The sequence below is a fragment of the Heterocephalus glaber genome, unplaced genomic scaffold, assembly GCF_053883595.1.
Source record: "Heterocephalus glaber isolate CG9 unplaced genomic scaffold, H.glaber_assembly_v1.0 deba00001497, whole genome shotgun sequence".
In the NCBI taxonomy this organism is placed as follows: domain Eukaryota; kingdom Metazoa; phylum Chordata; class Mammalia; order Rodentia; family Bathyergidae; genus Heterocephalus; species Heterocephalus glaber.
In genome coordinates, this window is record NW_028258320.1 from 41,525,793 (window position 1) to 41,543,087 (window position 17,295).

General features: G+C 41.4%; 1 protein-coding gene across 4 annotated transcripts; it reads right to left on the reverse strand.

Annotated features, from left to right (window-relative positions):
- Positions 1 to 9,160: 9,160 nt before the first annotated feature.
- On the reverse strand, positions 9,161 to 16,013 carry Fgfbp3 (fibroblast growth factor binding protein 3). Of its 4 annotated transcripts, none has more exons than XM_087184906.1 (3): positions 15,642 to 15,806; positions 14,480 to 15,437; positions 9,161 to 9,348 (listed from the first exon to the last, which is right to left on the reverse strand). In XM_087184906.1, exon 2 carries the CDS (start codon positions 15,206 to 15,208, stop codon positions 14,495 to 14,497), a length of 714 nt encoding a protein of 237 aa, XP_087041032.1. In that variant the 5' UTR covers positions 15,209 to 15,437; positions 15,642 to 15,806; the 3' UTR covers positions 9,161 to 9,348; positions 14,480 to 14,494. The 4 variants fall into 4 exon arrangements, with proteins under 4 accessions (XP_087041032.1, XP_087041033.1, XP_087041031.1 ...); XM_087184907.1 differs by adding an exon at positions 15,967 to 16,013 and having other exon boundaries at positions 9,287 to 15,291; positions 15,642 to 15,722; XM_087184905.1 differs by adding an exon at positions 15,967 to 15,985 and having other exon boundaries at positions 9,287 to 15,437; positions 15,642 to 15,722.
- Positions 16,014 to 17,295: the final 1,282 nt, after the last annotated feature.

The following is a 17,295-nucleotide window of genomic DNA, read 5'->3' on the forward strand; positions in this document are numbered from 1 at the left end:
GAGTCCATTATGGTGGGAAACATTTCATTCTCAAAAAAATTTTTTCTCTTCTTCCTGTTATTGGGAGTTCTGAATGTTAGATATTTTTTTTCCCATGGGGTCAAAAGGTACCTAAGTACATGATTGTGAGTGGAAAATAGGGGACAGAAATCAGGTATTGGAAGTTTTTCCATTTTAATTTGTGTGTGAATTTTTAATGTTAATGCGGGGATGTAAAGCATTAATGCAAGTCAAAATGTTTCAGTGAACAAGTTTCAGCAGTTCAACTTTATAACAATTATACATAAACCTGTTAAATTTTTCTGGACAATGCCAGCGTTTGGATTTTTTAAAGAACAAGTAAATTTCTTATTGATGGCAACTAAATGGTGTTTGCAGCATTTTTATCATACAGTAGCTTCCATCTAGTCACTATACTTTTCTGAGTTGACTTACATGCTAGTACATGTTTTTAATGTTGTCTGTCTTTCTGTGCTGTTCCTGTAATTTGCTATTAAAATACACTAAACTGTAAAAAAAAAAAAGGGGGGGGGAATAAAGAATACAATGAAAAATAAAACAGCTAAGGACTATAATGATTTTTTAAAAATCTAATATGAAATTTCTGGCAATAAAACCCACATCATGTTGTTATAATCCAAAAAGTATAATCCACTAGCAATTTGGCTAAAATGAAGGCAAGAAAAATTGTAATTTATGAAATATACATACATATTTTTATTTTGTTTTGTTTTTTTTGAGACAAGGTCTCACTATGTAGTTCAGGCTGGTCTTGAACTCACTATGTAGCCCAGGCTGGCCTCCAACTCGCAGTGATCCTCCTGCCTCTGCCTCCTGAGTGCTGGAATCACATGGGATCACAGGCATGCACCACCACACCTGGCTATATATATCATTATTAAAATCTAACATTTACTCACTAATCAATGGAATATCCAGACGTTTTTGTTTTGCTTTTTTTCATTCATTTTTCTTTACTTTTTTATTTGCTAAAATTTATTTATTTATTTTGAGTCAGGGTCTTGCTATGCAATTCAGGCTGGCCTTGAACTCACTGTGTAGCCCAAGTTGGCCTCAAACTCATGGTGATCCTCCTGCCTCAGACTTCAGAGTGCTAGGATTACAGGCCTGTGCCGACATAGCAGGCTATAATTTTGATTTTGAGGAACTTCATTCTATTAGGGAGTATCAACTGGATGGCCCATGGTAATTAATGTCATTGTCGTTGCTATTTTACCAAATCTCATGCATGTGGTGGATTAACTAATGGTCAACTTGGAATGCCCAGCTGAACTGAGTCAGTGTGGTTCTGGGCATGGAAAACCACCTGAGAATTGTTGCCAACGGCATAAAAGGAGAACTGGAGGGGAAGATTGTATGCTGTTGATTTTCCTGGAGGAGTTTCCACAGCTGGTTTTCCTGATATGAACTCGGCTGTTCTTATTGTTGGAGGAGCTCCTCACTGTCACTGGAAATGGCTGCTGTTCTCTTCGGGGGAGCTCTGGTCTTTGCACTAAGCATCACCTCCTGGCTCCAATGCGGATCTCAGCCTGGTGGCACAGATCCTTTACCCCACCAGCACAGACTCTAGCTTCCACCCCTGGCCCTTAGGCCTTCCCGGTGCAGATCCTTGTTACAAACTTGTGTGAGACATTTCTGTGGGATCCTGGCCCTCAGGTGGATTCTTCAGGCCTCTAGTTCTTAGACAGATCTCTTGCACACTCTGCATTTGACTTTTTGGGTGAGTATTATAAAATAATCCTATAAATTATATGTCTTGTGTTAAATCTATTCCCTTGCAAACTCAGACTGCAACTATGCATATTAAAATTTTAAGGGAAAGGGAGGTTTAAAAAAGTAATTAAGATGTATTATGTACATGTACTAATTCCCCACAAGGAATGTACTACAAACATACTAATAAGAAAAATATTTTGTAAAGTTTTTATTGTTAAACTGGGAGTAGTGGTATGTGCCTATAATCCCATTTAATCAGGACTTTGAAGCAGGAGGATAACAAGTTTCAGTTTTTCAGACCACCCTGAACAACTTAGCAAGACCCTGCCTCAAAATAAAAATTAACAATAAAGGCCTGGTAGTATAGCTCAGGGTATATATAGTGTTTGCCTGGCATGCATAAAATTCTGAGTTAATTACCTAGCACCACAAAAATAAACACATGAACAAATAAATAAAATTTAAAGGTCTGGGAAGTAGCTCAATGGTAGAGAGTGGTTGCCTAGCATTTACAAGGCCCTGGATTCAATCCTCAGCACCATGCTTGTACACACACACACATGTGCACACACACACACACAAACACAGAGTTGTAATAAAGGTGTAGTCAAAATAGGAGAATAGAATATAGTTATTAGATTGGGTTGCAGTGACTTAATATTTACATTGGAACTCTTGACCCAGGCCCTGCAAATGTTGGGAGAGTACATAAAGAGGCACCCGCTATTTGCTGTGATGGTTCTTCCCACCCCTACTTCCACAGCTCTGAGAACCAGTCATTTACCTCCAAGGCCTCCTCTGATGTCTTACCTTCACCTTCTTAGGTTTCCAGAGAGTCTCTAGTAGAACAGGCCTCCTTTTAGATGTGCTCCTCATTTAGTGCAATCCACCCTTCCCTTGGAAATTGGCACAATTGCTGGTCCAATTAGACTGAACATCAGTTTGAGCAACTCCGTGCTATAGTATGGATCTTGAATGTCTTCCAAAGGCCTATGTGTTGATGGCATGATCTCCAACCCTTGGTGTTATAGCAAGTATCTAGATGTCTCCCCAAAGCTTCATGTGCTCACATGGGGCTCTTGGGAGGTGGCTGGATCATGGGTGTGTGATACTGAGATTAAGTGTGTGTGGTACTGGATTACTCCAGTAATTGGTTTAGCATAGTTCTGAGTGCAACTGAATGAATTTACTGAAGACAGAAGCCCCACTCTGGGTGTAGGTGGCATCAACCAATAGGCTTGTAGCCTGAATGGAACATAAAGGGAAAGGGAGGCTCACTGATGCTGTTTTGTGCCTACCCTGCCATTGACTGTTTTTCCTCTGCCATGCTGCCCTGCCTTGGAGCCAGCTGACTCTGGACTAAAACCTCTACAAACTGAGCTAAAATAAACCTTTCTTCCTTTAACTTTTGGGCATCAGGTATTTTGTCTCAGCTACAAAAAACTAAGACACTTGGAAATATTGGGAAATGATAGAATCTTTAGGAGGTGGGGCCTAGTGGAAGGATTTTAGGTCACTGGGGCTGTGGGCCACCAGTTAGGTCTTTGATATCACCAGACCCTCTTCCTCCTTTTTCTTTGCATCCTGGCTACCATGAGCTTCACAGCTTCTTCTGGCATGCACTCCCACCATGATGTACTGTGTGCCATAGCCCCCAAAGCAATGGACCAACCAGGCATAGACTGACACCTCCAAAAGTATAAGCCAAAATAAATTCTTTCCTTATAAATTTATTTACCCCTGGTATTTTGCAATTGTAATAGGTCAGTAGCCTGGACGGAATATAATAGCTTATTACTATTACTATAAATTGGCTACAAGCCTACTTTGCAATAGTATAAGGATATCTTTGATTCTACCAGCCATTAACATAAGGGGTTAATAGACAGCACTTGTTCCCAAACCACATGTAGGTTTCAGACTTGAGAATGAGCCACCAACATAAGCTCATGAACCTCCATAAAGATCCTCTTATGTAACCAAATGGTTAACTAGGAGATGACCAAAAATTTTTATCTGAGGTTTTTCCTCTTTGAATGTGAGCATGTGTTTTCCAATGGCACATGTACATTTTCAAGAACAATCAGAGGATTAATGCTTTCATTAAATGAAAAACAGTGGTAAACTGTGCTTCTAGTACTAAACATTTCTTTATATAACTCTCAGGAACTTGAGTTACACTGAATCACCCTTCTAAAGCATGACTCTCCTGGGAGTGGAGTAGCCCAGGCTATTCCCAGCCTCCTGAAGCCAATGATCGTAGAAAAACACTCAACACCTCTGTTTCCTTTTCTCTACCTAAAACTGGTTGCATGTTCTGGCTCAGAAAAAACAAAAAAAATCAGTAGTGTGGAGGAAAAAAGATTAGTTTCTTAACCACTGCAAGGTTCATTACTTTCATTGTGTATCCAAAAACTCCTGGCAATACAGTACCAGTTGATCCCACTAATGACCAGAAGCTGCAGCTCCCATGCTGCTGTCCAGCACCACAGAAGAATATAGTACTGTGCATCACCAGCATTTATAGGTTTATGATAAAGAATGTAGATGAATAGATGCACAGGACAAGGAAGAGGGTAGGAAGGGAGAGCTGCCATGCCCTCTTCCAGGCCCATTCCCTCCAGGAATCCGTATGTATTCAGCATTCGGGATGCTCCTCTCATGTTCAATATTTATCAAATACCAAGAAGTCTATGAACTTCAATTAGGAAACAATAGCAAACTTTCAGGTAAACAATAAAGTGATTAGTAAAGGAATTCTTGTATTCTTTGTAAAACTACATTACCAGAATAACATACCGGTATGTCTCAATTTTTTTCTAAATAAGATCCAAGTTCAAGATCAGTTAGACATTAAAGAAGTCATGTTTTATAATTTTAATGGCAATTCAAACACCATAGTTGTTAGAAGGCCTCCTCTGTTTTTCTGAGTTTGTTTGTTTGAAGCATGGTCTTGTTCTGTAGCTCAAACTTGCCTTGAACTTGTATCCTTCTTCGTCAGTCTCCTCGGTGCTGGGATTACAGGAATACACCACTGGATCCAGATTCTCCACTGCTCTTTTAATCAAGTTAACAGTAAGTAATAGCACAAGTTTGAAGCTGCAGGTCAAATTCTCTTACTCTCCCTCCCCTCTTACAGCCTATCAGCTGGTCCCTTGAGGCAGATTATCCCCAATTGCAAATAACTTTAGCTCTCCAATTTTCCATATGCAGCCTTCTTTCTTTTAGGCACACATGCCCTAGTCATACACGGAGGTCCTCATTCGTTCTGGGTGCTTCACTAAAAATTTCTGTAACACTGTAGAGCCAGCCATTCACAGTTACACAAAGTGGCCGGGGATTTAGCTCAGTGGCATCGCGTCTGCCTCACAAACACAAGGTCCTAAGTTCAATCCCCAGTACCAAAAAGAAAACGTACAGTTACACAAAGTGGGTTTTGTAAAGAGACTACCATAAGGATAGAAGACAAACAAACTCTTGCACCTTTAACCTGCTACTCATTAACAAGCATGGTTTGTGTTTTCTGCTGAGGCACTCAGGACCTAAAAGCAGTTTTTGCTAAAAGCCATGGCTCTTCACTTGTGCCTACAGATGCCTAATAGGTAACTAAAAGAAAGATAAATCTTGACTTTCATTTTGTAGAACTCTGGGTCAAATCCTTCTCAGCTCTGCATATAAACATGTTAGTCATTTAGGTAGTATCTGTTGAAAAGTTGGCAAAAGAAGGTTTTTAGCACTAAATTACCTAGCCTATCTCATCATCCTTCAAGAATAAAGATACCATGGGGATTTAGCTCAGTGGTTCTGGTCCCTCAGAGCTGTGAAACCAGGACTGAGATAAGGATCAACCAGACACTAGCCCACCATAGCACCCCATAAAACTTGTCTCCGTTCTTTTGTGAACTGGCCAGCATGACCCAACTCTGCAGACCTGTGCCCTCTTCATTTTTTCAGACTGAAGTGTTTTTCCTACATCATCTTACTTTCCTTTGTCAGGGGCCTGGCTTATCTTTTTTCAGAGCTGTGCACCCCTTTATTTTCTCTCTTCAATTAAAATTTTTTCCTGTTAATTCATACTGTTGCTTCAGTTTTAATTTCCATTATCACTAAAGCAAGGACTAACCAGTAACTGTTTCATCTTTTGAATTTTCCTGAGGATTTGAGGGAACATCCAAATCCATCTAAAAAACTAGTTACTTACTTCCATACCCATGTGGTTGAGACTGTGGTGTGAGCTAAGGAATTAAAAGACAGGACTATCCTAAACATCCTCTTTCCACTAGGCACAACTGCTGCTGGAAAGTTTTCAAAATGCTCCAGTCCTCCATGGGCCCGTGTGTGTGTGCGTGGGGTGTGTGTGTGTGTGTGCACACGTGTGTGCACGCACATGTGTGTGCGTGCACACGTGTGTGCAGTTTTTTCTTTGCTTTGCCTTTTCTTTTTTTCTTTTGTTTTTTTAATTGAGAGCATTCCTGTGGCTTGGGCAATGATAGAAAGGGATCAGAAGAGAGGAAATAGCTACCACTAAATGCTTGTGTTTGAACCCTTGGTACTATCAAGAAATACTTATACAGTACATGGTTAAGCATAAACTGACATCTCACCCTTCTAGGGGTCCCACAGAAGTAATCTTCCCTTCACCTCTCTCTTCACATATTAAAATCAATGCAAAAGGGCCCTGTCCTGATTTGGAGAAGAATTGTTCTCATTGTAATCATTGTGCCTGGGAACAAAAGAACATATGGATCAAAGGCTTAGGGTCTTCAGCCCCTCCAGGATCACATGACCACCCAGCTCAAAGGCAGCAACTATCCACTAAAGTGCTGGCTGGAAGCTTCTGGCCTTTTAAAGGGAGACCATGTGGTTACCTAGAAACAGTCCTCACCACCACCACATCATTTACATTGTTTTGCAGAGTGCTGCCAACATTCCTTTGGGAGGCTATTTAGCCATTTCATGTGGTACCCTTGACAAAAGTATCTTTTTCTCTTTGTCCCTGAAACACACAATCCTACATCTTTCCAGCCCCCAATTTTAATTTGGTTTTCCATTGGAACTTTAGAATCAATATGTCTAATCCTCACATGCTAAAATTCTGTTGGCAGTGTGACTGTAATCACATTTAAATTTATATATTAACCTAAGAAGAATTGACATTTTTTAAAATCTTAAGGCTTCTTATCTATAACAACAATAATGAATACATATTTTTAATTTATTCAAATCTTTCCTTTTGGCCCTCAGAAGTATTTCTGTGCTCTTCATATAGTTATCCCATATTTGTTATTGAGTCTCCTCCTACGTATCGTACCTTGTGTTATTATTTAATGGTGTCTTCTATTGTATTTTCTAACTGCTTATTATCTATATACAATGATCACCCAGCCCTTCTGGGGTGTTGGTGAGATTAAATCCAGGCCATGACATATGCCAGACATACACTGTACCATTGAGCTACAGCCCCAACTCCCAATAATTTCAATATGGCTGAAGTAGGTATCTTGCTTTAAAAAGGAGAGGGGGATTTTGCGCTGCTTTTATGGCTGCTTTTAAAATTTGAAATAGGAAATTGAATGTGATGAGCCAGCAATCACAAGGAGGTCTAAACTTGGGCTAAGTTTATCAAAGCCCTGCTGTTTCTCTTTATGGTCAGGAACTAAAGCAAATTGTTCTGAAAGCAATTGAGCTGAGGGGTCAGCTGTAGTCCCCTAGCCTCCAAGACCACATACAAACTTCTGGACAGAAACATTCTCATTTAAAAAAAAAAAGAAAGAAAAAACAAAGAAACATTCTCATTTAAAGTCTTCCAGATTGAAGATCTTACAACCCACTATGCTTCTACATTAGGGATTTGAGGACTGGATATTTCTGTCATCATCACATAACTCTGTTTTCTGCAACTACACATAGCTTGTTTATTTCTCTTTTTGCTTCCTTCATTCCTTCCTTCCTTCTTCCTTCAATCATTCTTCCTGGTGGAATTGAACCAAGCCTTGCACATGATAAGCAAGTGCTTTACACCTGAACTTCAACCCCAGATTTTGCTTTTTTATTTCATGCTGTTCCCAGCTGGCATGGAGAGTTGCTGATTACCATTGGGTGTATGTGCCCTTTAAGTTTGAAGGCTCCACAGATGTGGTGGTGCACACCTGTAATCCCAGCTCTGAGGAAGTTGAAGCAGGAGGATTGCCATGAGTCTGAGTCCAGCCCGGGACACATAAAGAGATCCTGTCTCAAAAAAATAAATGGAAGTTCCCTTTAGATGCCTGCATTGGTAGACAAAAGGAAATGGAAACCTTAACAGTGTATGTACTACACACTTGGAATGTACCAGGCATTGTCCTTTATATGACTATCTCATTTAATCCTTTCAACAACCATATATAGAAAGTACTATTATTTTCACTCCTATTTTACAAATGGGATAACTGAAGCTTAAAGAGATGAGGTGAATTGTCCAAGGTTATACAGCTATTAGTGTTAACCCTGACATTTGAATCCATGTATGTTGAATCCATGTATGCTACACTCCTAGTAGCTAATACATTTTTATGGTTAGAGAGAGGGAAAAAACCCCACCCAAATCGTGCCTCAACTAAACTGAAAGATCAGTCTTTATTTAACCTTTTATAGTAGCCACGTGAGTGTGTGCTGTTCACATCATCCTTTAAGTGAGCATCTGTACTTAGCTGGCTATCTCCAGAAGGAACACCTTGAGAACCCACCCACCCCAGCATTGTCACCAAGAGCACACTCTCATTGGGCCACTCCCAGCCAATGGCTGTGCCTGTATAGGAGCTAGAACCAAGCCATTCTTGTCCAACACAGATCTCCCCCACTGGGCAATCTCTGTGCCTGAACCACACCCTCTTGGCTGAGATTTACTCAGAGCTGCACAGAGCTAAGGCCATTCCTACCCAATTCTCCTTCCTCCTCCTCAACCTGCACATGACTCAGAAGTTCTGCCCCCTACTCCTGCATCCTCTATTACTTACAGTCATCCACTATGATATCCCTTTCCCCAAAGATTTTATCATCTTTGTGGCTCTCCTAAGGATTTTCTTAAATATTTTTTTATTTCTCTTTGCTTTAGGAGAGGACACAATGTTATATAGTCTGACCAGAACTGAGCAGCAATGAAACTGGTTATGGTGCCATGTTCGTGTGATGGGCCATGAGCAAGACCTCTGGTCAAGTACTCAACAAATCAATTAAGCATATACTATACTCGGCTGCAAAATATTCATTTGTCAGTTCAACTGCCTTGTAATATATTCTTTGGTTGCTACTCCTATTCCCTTTCCTGGACAGGAGACATAGAATGCTATTTAATATGCCTATATTTCTGTCAATCCTACCTAGTCTTATAGGCACAGAGGTTGAAATTTTCATACTTTATTTCACTGGATTTCAGGCTCCAAAATTGTAATACATGCCATTTTTAATGTGACATTCAGAGAGTACATTTCATTCTTCTCTCATATGAAAGCATGATCCACGTAGAGTGGTGAGGCAGTTTTCCACGAGATTATTCAGGAACACAGATTCCTTCCGTCTCATGCCATTCTTAGTTCATGGTTACTCTTTTTTTTTTTTTTTTCTTGATGGTTTCTATAAAGTGGATTGGGGAAGAGTAATGAGAGAAAGAAAGAAGATGCAGAGGATTTTTTACATTTTACTCTTTATACATGTATATTCTTAGACTCATTTAATGAAAATGTCCTATGGGAGTTTCAACTGGTACAATGTTATGGAGGGCAATTTAGCAATATCTTTAAAAATTCTAAGTGCATATATTCTTGAATCTACAAATTCCATGTAGTTTAAGTATTTGGGGGTTTTTTGGTTTGTTTTTGGTACCAGGGATCAAACTCAGGACCTTGCCCTTGCCAGGCAGGCACTGCACTGAGCTACATCCTCGGCCTTGGTTTAGGTATTTGTATTAGTCACTTTTCTGTCAGTGGGACAAAAAACACCCAACACTCACAACTGAAAGGAGGGGTTTTCTTGACTCACAGCTTCAGAGGGTTCAGTCTGTGGCTATCGGGCTCCAAAGCAGAAACAGCATAGTGGAAGGGCCTGGCAGAAGAAAGCTGCTCCAACCATAGCAGCCAGAAAGCAGGAAGAGAAAGAAGGGAGAAGCTAGGGACAAGACTACTTCCTTCTAGGTCATGCTCCCAGTGACCCACCTCCAACCAAGCCTCACCTCCTAACCGCACATTCAGCTCTGAACTTATTAATGGGTGAAGCCACTAATGAGTAGCACACTCATGGGTCAATCACCTTCCAAAAGCCCCACCTCTGAACATATGAGATGATGTGTTCAGATGTCCCATTTTAGATTTAAACCATAACAGCATTCATCTTGCATATGTGCTTAATAATTCCTAATAGCCCTCCCAGATAACCAAACCTATACTTACCTTACATCTTCCTAATCTCACATGTAGAAATTTAATTTCTATTTTTATTATTGTTGTTTTCTAATAGTTCAATGATATAATACTAAATTCAAGCTTATTGGAGCCCAGTGTTATGACAAGATATGCCCACTTCCTTTCCTTGCTACCAAATATTATCCATTTTTGATGTTTTGTTTGTTGTGGTGCTGGGATTAACTCCAGGGGCTCATGCATACTAAGTGCATACTATACCATTGAGCTATATCTCCAACTCCTTTATGTACTTTTAAATGAATTGATTTTTAAATTTATCATTTTCTAAGGGAAGAAGTCACATTTATTGGATATTTTGTACTAAATATTGTATTAAAGGACAATCAATATTTAATATGTTCCATAATTTGTTCTTCACGATTACCTTGGCAATAGTCTATTACTTAACAAGAGAGTAAAACATGGACAGACTAAAGCAACTTTCTCAAAGCAACCTTCAGTAAGTGGCAGGCAGAACCAGTATTCAGATCAATCTGACTCTGATATCATGGTTTGCCTACATCACAGTACCCACAGGAGCCACATACCACTAAAAGGAAATGAGTGAGTCCAGACATAGTGGCATATACCTATAATCCTGGCATTCTGGGAGGCTGAAGCAGGATTACAAGTTTGAGCACAGCCTGACAACTTGGTGACTTGGCAAGACTCTGTCTCAAATTTTTCAAAAATTGTAAAAAAGGGCTGGGAATGTAACTCAGTGTAAGGCCTTGGGTTCAATGTCTAGTACAGAAAAAAGTAAATAAAAGAAAGAAAGGAAGGAAAAGGAAGTGAGGTAAAGTGCTTGAAAAATATAAGGGAGAGTCAACAAAGTCAGTAATGAAAATTTAAAAAAAATTTTTTTTGACAGTACTGGACATTGAACTCAGTCCTCACACTTAGCTTCATCCTCAGCTTTTTTTTTTTTTAAACAGCATCTCACTAAGTCGCTAAATTGCCAAATCTGGGCTTGAATTTTGAATCTCCTGTCTCAACCTTCCAGAGTGCTGGATTACAGGCATCTACTACCGTATCCCACTAAGATAAATGATAGTTTAATGTAATTTTTTTTTTTTTTTTGCACCAGGGGTCAAACTCGGGACCCTGTGCTTACAAGGCAGGCGGCAGAACCACTGAGATAAATCCCTGGCCGATTTAATGTAATTTTTAAATTTTTTTATTTTAAATTTATTTTTGTTTTTTTGAGACAGGGTCTCGCTCGGTAGTGTAGGCTGGCCTCGTACTCATAGCAGTCCTAATCCCTCATTCTCCCAAGTGCTGGGATTACAGGTGTGCACCCACTCCACCTAGCTAAAAAATCAAAATTACACAAAGCAATCCATGACAAACAAAATTTCAAATAAAGATGTGATCATTATTACTAGCTTTCCTTTTGCTTCATGCTCTAATATAGTTTCCCAAGGCACTGTTACTGATCTGGAATTTAATTAAAATCATGAGTCACTGAATGAAGTATTGTTTTTTTGTGTTTTTTTAAATTTTTTGGTACCAGGGATCGAACTTGGGTCCTTGCGCTTGTGCAGCAGGCGGTGAAACCGCTGAGCTAAATCCCCAGCCCCTGAAGTATTGTTTTAAGAGACTTCATATGTTGGTGGAGTGTAGGGCAAACTATAAAGAGCGAGCCTAGAGAACTGTGAAGGTTGAAAATATTTTGCTTAGTGAAGACACTCTCCAGTGGTGGCAAACCTATATATAGCACATGTGTTATTGTGTTTTTCTTTTAAGATGAATGATGTTAATGTATGGGTTGTTTTTCCTAAATTAAAATCTCAGTATGCAGGTTTGGCACTTTGTAGTGTTGGCACTTTGTGACAAATAAGTGAGTTTTGGGTTGTAGTTTGGGCACTCAGTCTCCAAAAGATTTGCCATCACTGCACCTATACACTGCACTTACCATCTTCATATGTTATTAATTATCTCTATTTAAAACTGTGTATACATTCCAAAGTGCTAACAATGTACTTAAGAAACCTCGGAGTTTGTTTGTTTTTTCTTAGTACTAGGGATTGAACCCAGGGTCTTTGCACCAAGCTACACCTGCAGCCCTTTTGTTTTTGTTTTTTGAGACAGGGTGTCACTAAATCATGTTGCCCAGGCTGTGCTCAAACTTGCAGTCCTCCTGCCTCAGCCTCCCAGAGTGCTGAGATTATAGTTGTACCCCACTATGCCTGGCAGAACCTCAGTTTTAAATTAGCCTAATTCCCTTCAATGTACAGAGTTTAAGACACTGGGATTTAGTTAGGTCATTCAAGAAGCTGATGAGAAGATCTGTCCATTTCCCTTCCACTGCAAGCAGCTGCTTCCTGTCCATCCCTCTCTGCTCCTGAGACAGAGTACTGGCACAGGCTCTTCTTAGGAGTAAAGAAATGGAAGGAACAGCCACCTTGTGCTTGGGCTTGCAGGGTTTGGCCTTTTCCTTTTTCTTAGAGAAGTTCGTCAGACTCCCAAAGAACACACAGGAATTGGTAGTTCTTACATGAAGAGGTAAAACCATGATTCTAGCCATAGTTCTAGACAATGTCGTTTCATTTTCAATATCCTTTTCTGTTGACATTGTTTTTTGCCAACCTTTTATAGAAAGTGTATGTTGGTCCACATCCTTGGGGAGTGGTTTCCAGGTACCCTGAGCTTCTTCTCCTTGACCATGATGAATTTAATCTAAGGGTCAATGTTAGAATGTGATTTTACAAAGACTTTCCAGAAACTATGTTCAATCTGAATATCTTGAGATTGTATGATACAAGAATGTATAGAATAAGTATCAAATATTTCACATTTCTTGGAGGCAAGTCAAAGAGGAAAAAGTCGAAATAAGATTGTTGCATTTACCACTATGTTAAAAGGGGAGGTGATGAGAACAGAAGGTCAAGAAAAAGGTAAACGATTTATACCTAGTGGGCTTCAATGTCTAGTGGGCTCAGGTTAATAATATAAATTAATGAAATTGATTAGTCCAACTTTAAGATGTAGGAATGATGGTGAACTCTACAAGATACACTTAAAGAGAGCCAGCCAACAGCCAGCAAATTATTACCATGGGGGAAGGTAGATCCAGGATTGCCAGATCTGCCAATTTTCCAAAAGAACCAGAAATCAGGATCTTTGTATAAAAGTATCTGATTTTTAAATGCAGACAACTAATCCAAATTGGAAGAGGGAAGGAAGGGCCAGAAAGGAAAGGAGGGAGTAGACAATGGGAAGGAAGAGAGATTAAAAAGAAAGAACCCTGTGCAGCCCAACAGCTGCCTGTTTGTGACTCTTACCTTATGCAGTCTTCTTAATTTCCCAACAATTCAAGATGTGTTTAAGAACTTAATTCAAAGTGCATTTGGAAGTAGCTAAAAAATGCAGGTGGAATTTCCATTGCCTTGCCAGTTCTTTAAATCTAGCCATAGTTTTTATTGAGCACTTAACAAGTGAAGGTTGGTCATCACACCACATTAAAAGTGAGATACATTAATTATGTTAAAAAGATAATGGTCAAAATGACTGATACACATATTTTAGTCGTTTTTAAAAGGATGGTTAAATATAGAGACTTGTTTGTTTACAAAAAATTAAAAAAGACCTAGTAGAGTACCCAACTTGTACAATTCACTTCTGAACTTGCATGGTTAATGGGAGGTTCCGAAGATTAGGCATCGCTCTGTTTTTTAAAAAACAGAATTGAAAGGCAAGCCTCCTGAAAATCTTTTCTTTTTTTTTTTGGTACCGGGGATGGAACTCGGGTCCTTGCGCTCGCGCAGCAGGCGGCAAAACCACTGAGCTAAATCCCCGGCACCTGAAAATCTTTTCTTGAAGACAGTTTTGACCCATGAGGTCATAGAAAATTGTGTTCCCACAGAAGTCATCTGTGACACCAAGCCACCCTGAAGTTCATACCATTTCAGAAGGGGGTGGCTCTGTCATCATGTCAGCAGAATAAGTAAGACATTGAACAATTCAACCTGGCTCAGGTTATCTAATACTCACGATTACATTTTAATATAATGTGTTAATATACACTGTATCCCGCTTCCCACGAGATTCCCATTGCTTTAGACACTCTACTTCCCTCTTCTTCTCAGCCTCTGTACCAATCTAGTTTCTGCAAATTTAGTGTAAGCCTATTTTTGTTCCTACTATTTCTTCTGCTCTTAGAGATGCTTCAAAAAATTTAACTTCTGCCTCAGAGATAACCACCCCACACCCCACACCCCCGCCCATTCTAGAATCTAGACTCCTCCCTGCCCTGTGCAGGTGGCCCTCGGTCTAAGATACCTTTAGCTTCCCCGCTCCATCCCTACCCAGACAGCAGCCCCTCAACCGTTCCAGAAATTGAGGAAGAAGTTGCAGACGGAGTGCCACTTCTCGTCGCAGTAGGTTTCCGTCAGCTCCGCGTTGTCGTTCTCGTCCAGCCCGTCGGGATTGGGCCCGGTCCTCACGGGTCTCTCCTCCCCCGGGTCCGAGGCCGTCTTCCTCTTGCCCCCTTTGGTCTTTTTCTCAGAGGTCTTCTCTTTGGGCCGCGAGCTCAGGGACCGCCCCGGGCTCCTGGCCCTAACCCTGAGCGCCCCAGAAAAATCGTGGGCGGCGGGGCGCTGGGACGGGGCTGCGTGGGGCACGAGACTCAGCTCGGCGCCGCGGCCCTTCTTGCCGGCGCACAGGCGCGCCCGGAGCGGCGCGGGGTCGAGGCAAGGCCGCCGCCGCCTGCGCAGCGCGCCTAGCACCTGCTTCCAGTAGTGCGCGCGGCGGGGCCCGTAGGCGGCGCAGCGCTCGGGCTCCCCGCGGAAGGCGCACTCTTGGCGCGCCCCGTCCGGACCCCGGCAGCGCAGCCCCACTTCGCCGCCCGCTGCGGCCCCCGGGGCGGGCAGCCGGAGCTGCCAGCTGCACGCGTGCTGCTCCGGACTCACGAATCGCCCCGAGGAGCCGCTCCCGGGGCCCGGAGCCGCGTCCTTGTTCCCTGCGGCAGCCAAGAGCAGGCAGCCGCCCAACAGCAGCAGAAGCGAGAGTGACGCTCGCAGCCCCGGAGGACTCATGGCCCGCAGTGTCGGCGCTCCACTCCTCTGGGGTCCCTGAGTGCTTCTAGTGGACGCAGGTCGAGGCGAGGTCCATCCCTAATCTGCGGGCGCAAGCAGAGAGCTACCGACCGAGCCTCCCACTGCTCGGCACAGACACCTGTGAACTCCCGAGCCAGACTTTCCGGAATCTGGTTTATTTCGCCAGTGGGCAGAAGCAGGCCGTGAGGGGCCCCTCAGAAGAGCTTTCCTAGGAGAAACAGCTTACCGCTTAATCATTTTGAAGTCATTTGTGCATTGAGATTTTTCTTCCCCATGCAAATACGATAGCAAAATGATGCCTGATAATTGCAACCTTCGCCCCCTCCATTCTCCACCCTCCAATAAACTATCAACAAAATCACTTCGTATTAATCTTTAAAAACTTGCACTTTTTGCTGCTTTTTGAACTTACCGAGTTCTTGGAGAGGTGGCGGAGCCTTATGAGGGTAGAGGGAGTGATTGCATAAGACATGAGTCTGTTTTAGCTGATTCCCTGCGAATGAATGCGTTATCAATGGGACCGAAGGGGCCTCCCTCACTATGCCACTCCCAGCCTTCTCTCACACTGGACTTCCCACCACCACCACCACCACCACCACCACACACATACACACACACACACACACACACACACACACACACACACACACACACAGAGAGAGAGAGAGAGAGAGAGAGAGAGAGAGAGAGAGAGAGAGAAATGTATGCTAGAAGGACCTGTAACATGAAATATGTACCTTATATTTTGATTCCACTGTTTAATCATGCAAATGTTAACAAATCTTCCCATTTACACATTTAATTATCCAAAAATAGAAGCTAAACAGATCTACGTTTAAATAAAATAAAAGCATTAAGTAAAATAAAAATGAAACAAGTCAATATTTTAAACCAGACACTATTTGCACAATTACACTATTTTCATTCTATTTTTCATACCACTGAGTGCTGTATTTTCACCTACCATTTCCGTCTTTGTTATCCTAATAACAATCTTAATTCTAATAACTAGTACTGCTAATAAAAATATGATATCCTAGTTTATTAACATATCTTAGTGTCGGGCTGGAGATTTAGCTCAGTGGTTCCGCCACCTGCCTCGCAAGCTCAAGGTCCCAAGTTCAATCCCTGGGACCAAAAAAAACCAAACCAAAACAAAACATATCATAGTGTCTGGCAGTCCACCCAGGGTTGGGCATTTGGAGTTTTTTTAAATTTAGGTATTACAAATAAGTTATAAATGTCTTTCAAAAATTAAACTGGATTTGGGCTGAGGATTTAGCCCAGTGGTTCCGCCGCCTGCCTCGAAAGCGCAAGGTCCCAAGTTCCATCCCCGGTACCAAAAAAAAAAAAAAAAAAAAAAAAATTAAATTGGAGTTGATTCCCCAGCCCACCTCCACCCCTCAACTGGGGTCTGAACCCAGGGCCTTCAAGCATTCTGGGGAAGCACTCTCCACCAAGCTACATTCCCAACCCATTTTACTTTTTATTTGCAGATAGAATCTTGATAAATTGCTCGGGATGACCTCCTATTTGTGATCCTCCTGCTTCAGCCTCCTGAATAGCTGAGATTACAGGCATGGGCCACCATACCCGGCTAAACTAAAGATTTTTTAATTATTTTAATTACAATTGAAAAGTAATTCAAGTAGTATAACATTTAAGAATTAATGGGTTCGGGGGCCAGGAATTTAGCTTAGTGGTTCTACTGCCTACTTCGCAAGTGCAAGGACCCAAGTTCAAACCCCGGTACCAAAAAAAAAAAGAATTAATGGGTTCGGGCCAGGGATGTAGCTCAGTGGTACCAAGCTTGACTGGCAAGTGCAAGTTCCCAGGACCGGAAGAAAAAAAAAAACTGGGTTTTTTTTGGGTTTTTTTTTTCTTCGTACTAGGAATTGAACTCAGGACCTTGGGCTTTCAAGGCAGGTGGCAGAACCACTGAGCTAAATCCCCGGGCCCCTAACACCCCAACATCTTTTTAAAAATGTTGTCAATAATAAATATGATTTTCTTTTTCTGATTTTATTAAATTCTTTTATTGGTACATTTTAGGTATACAATCACAT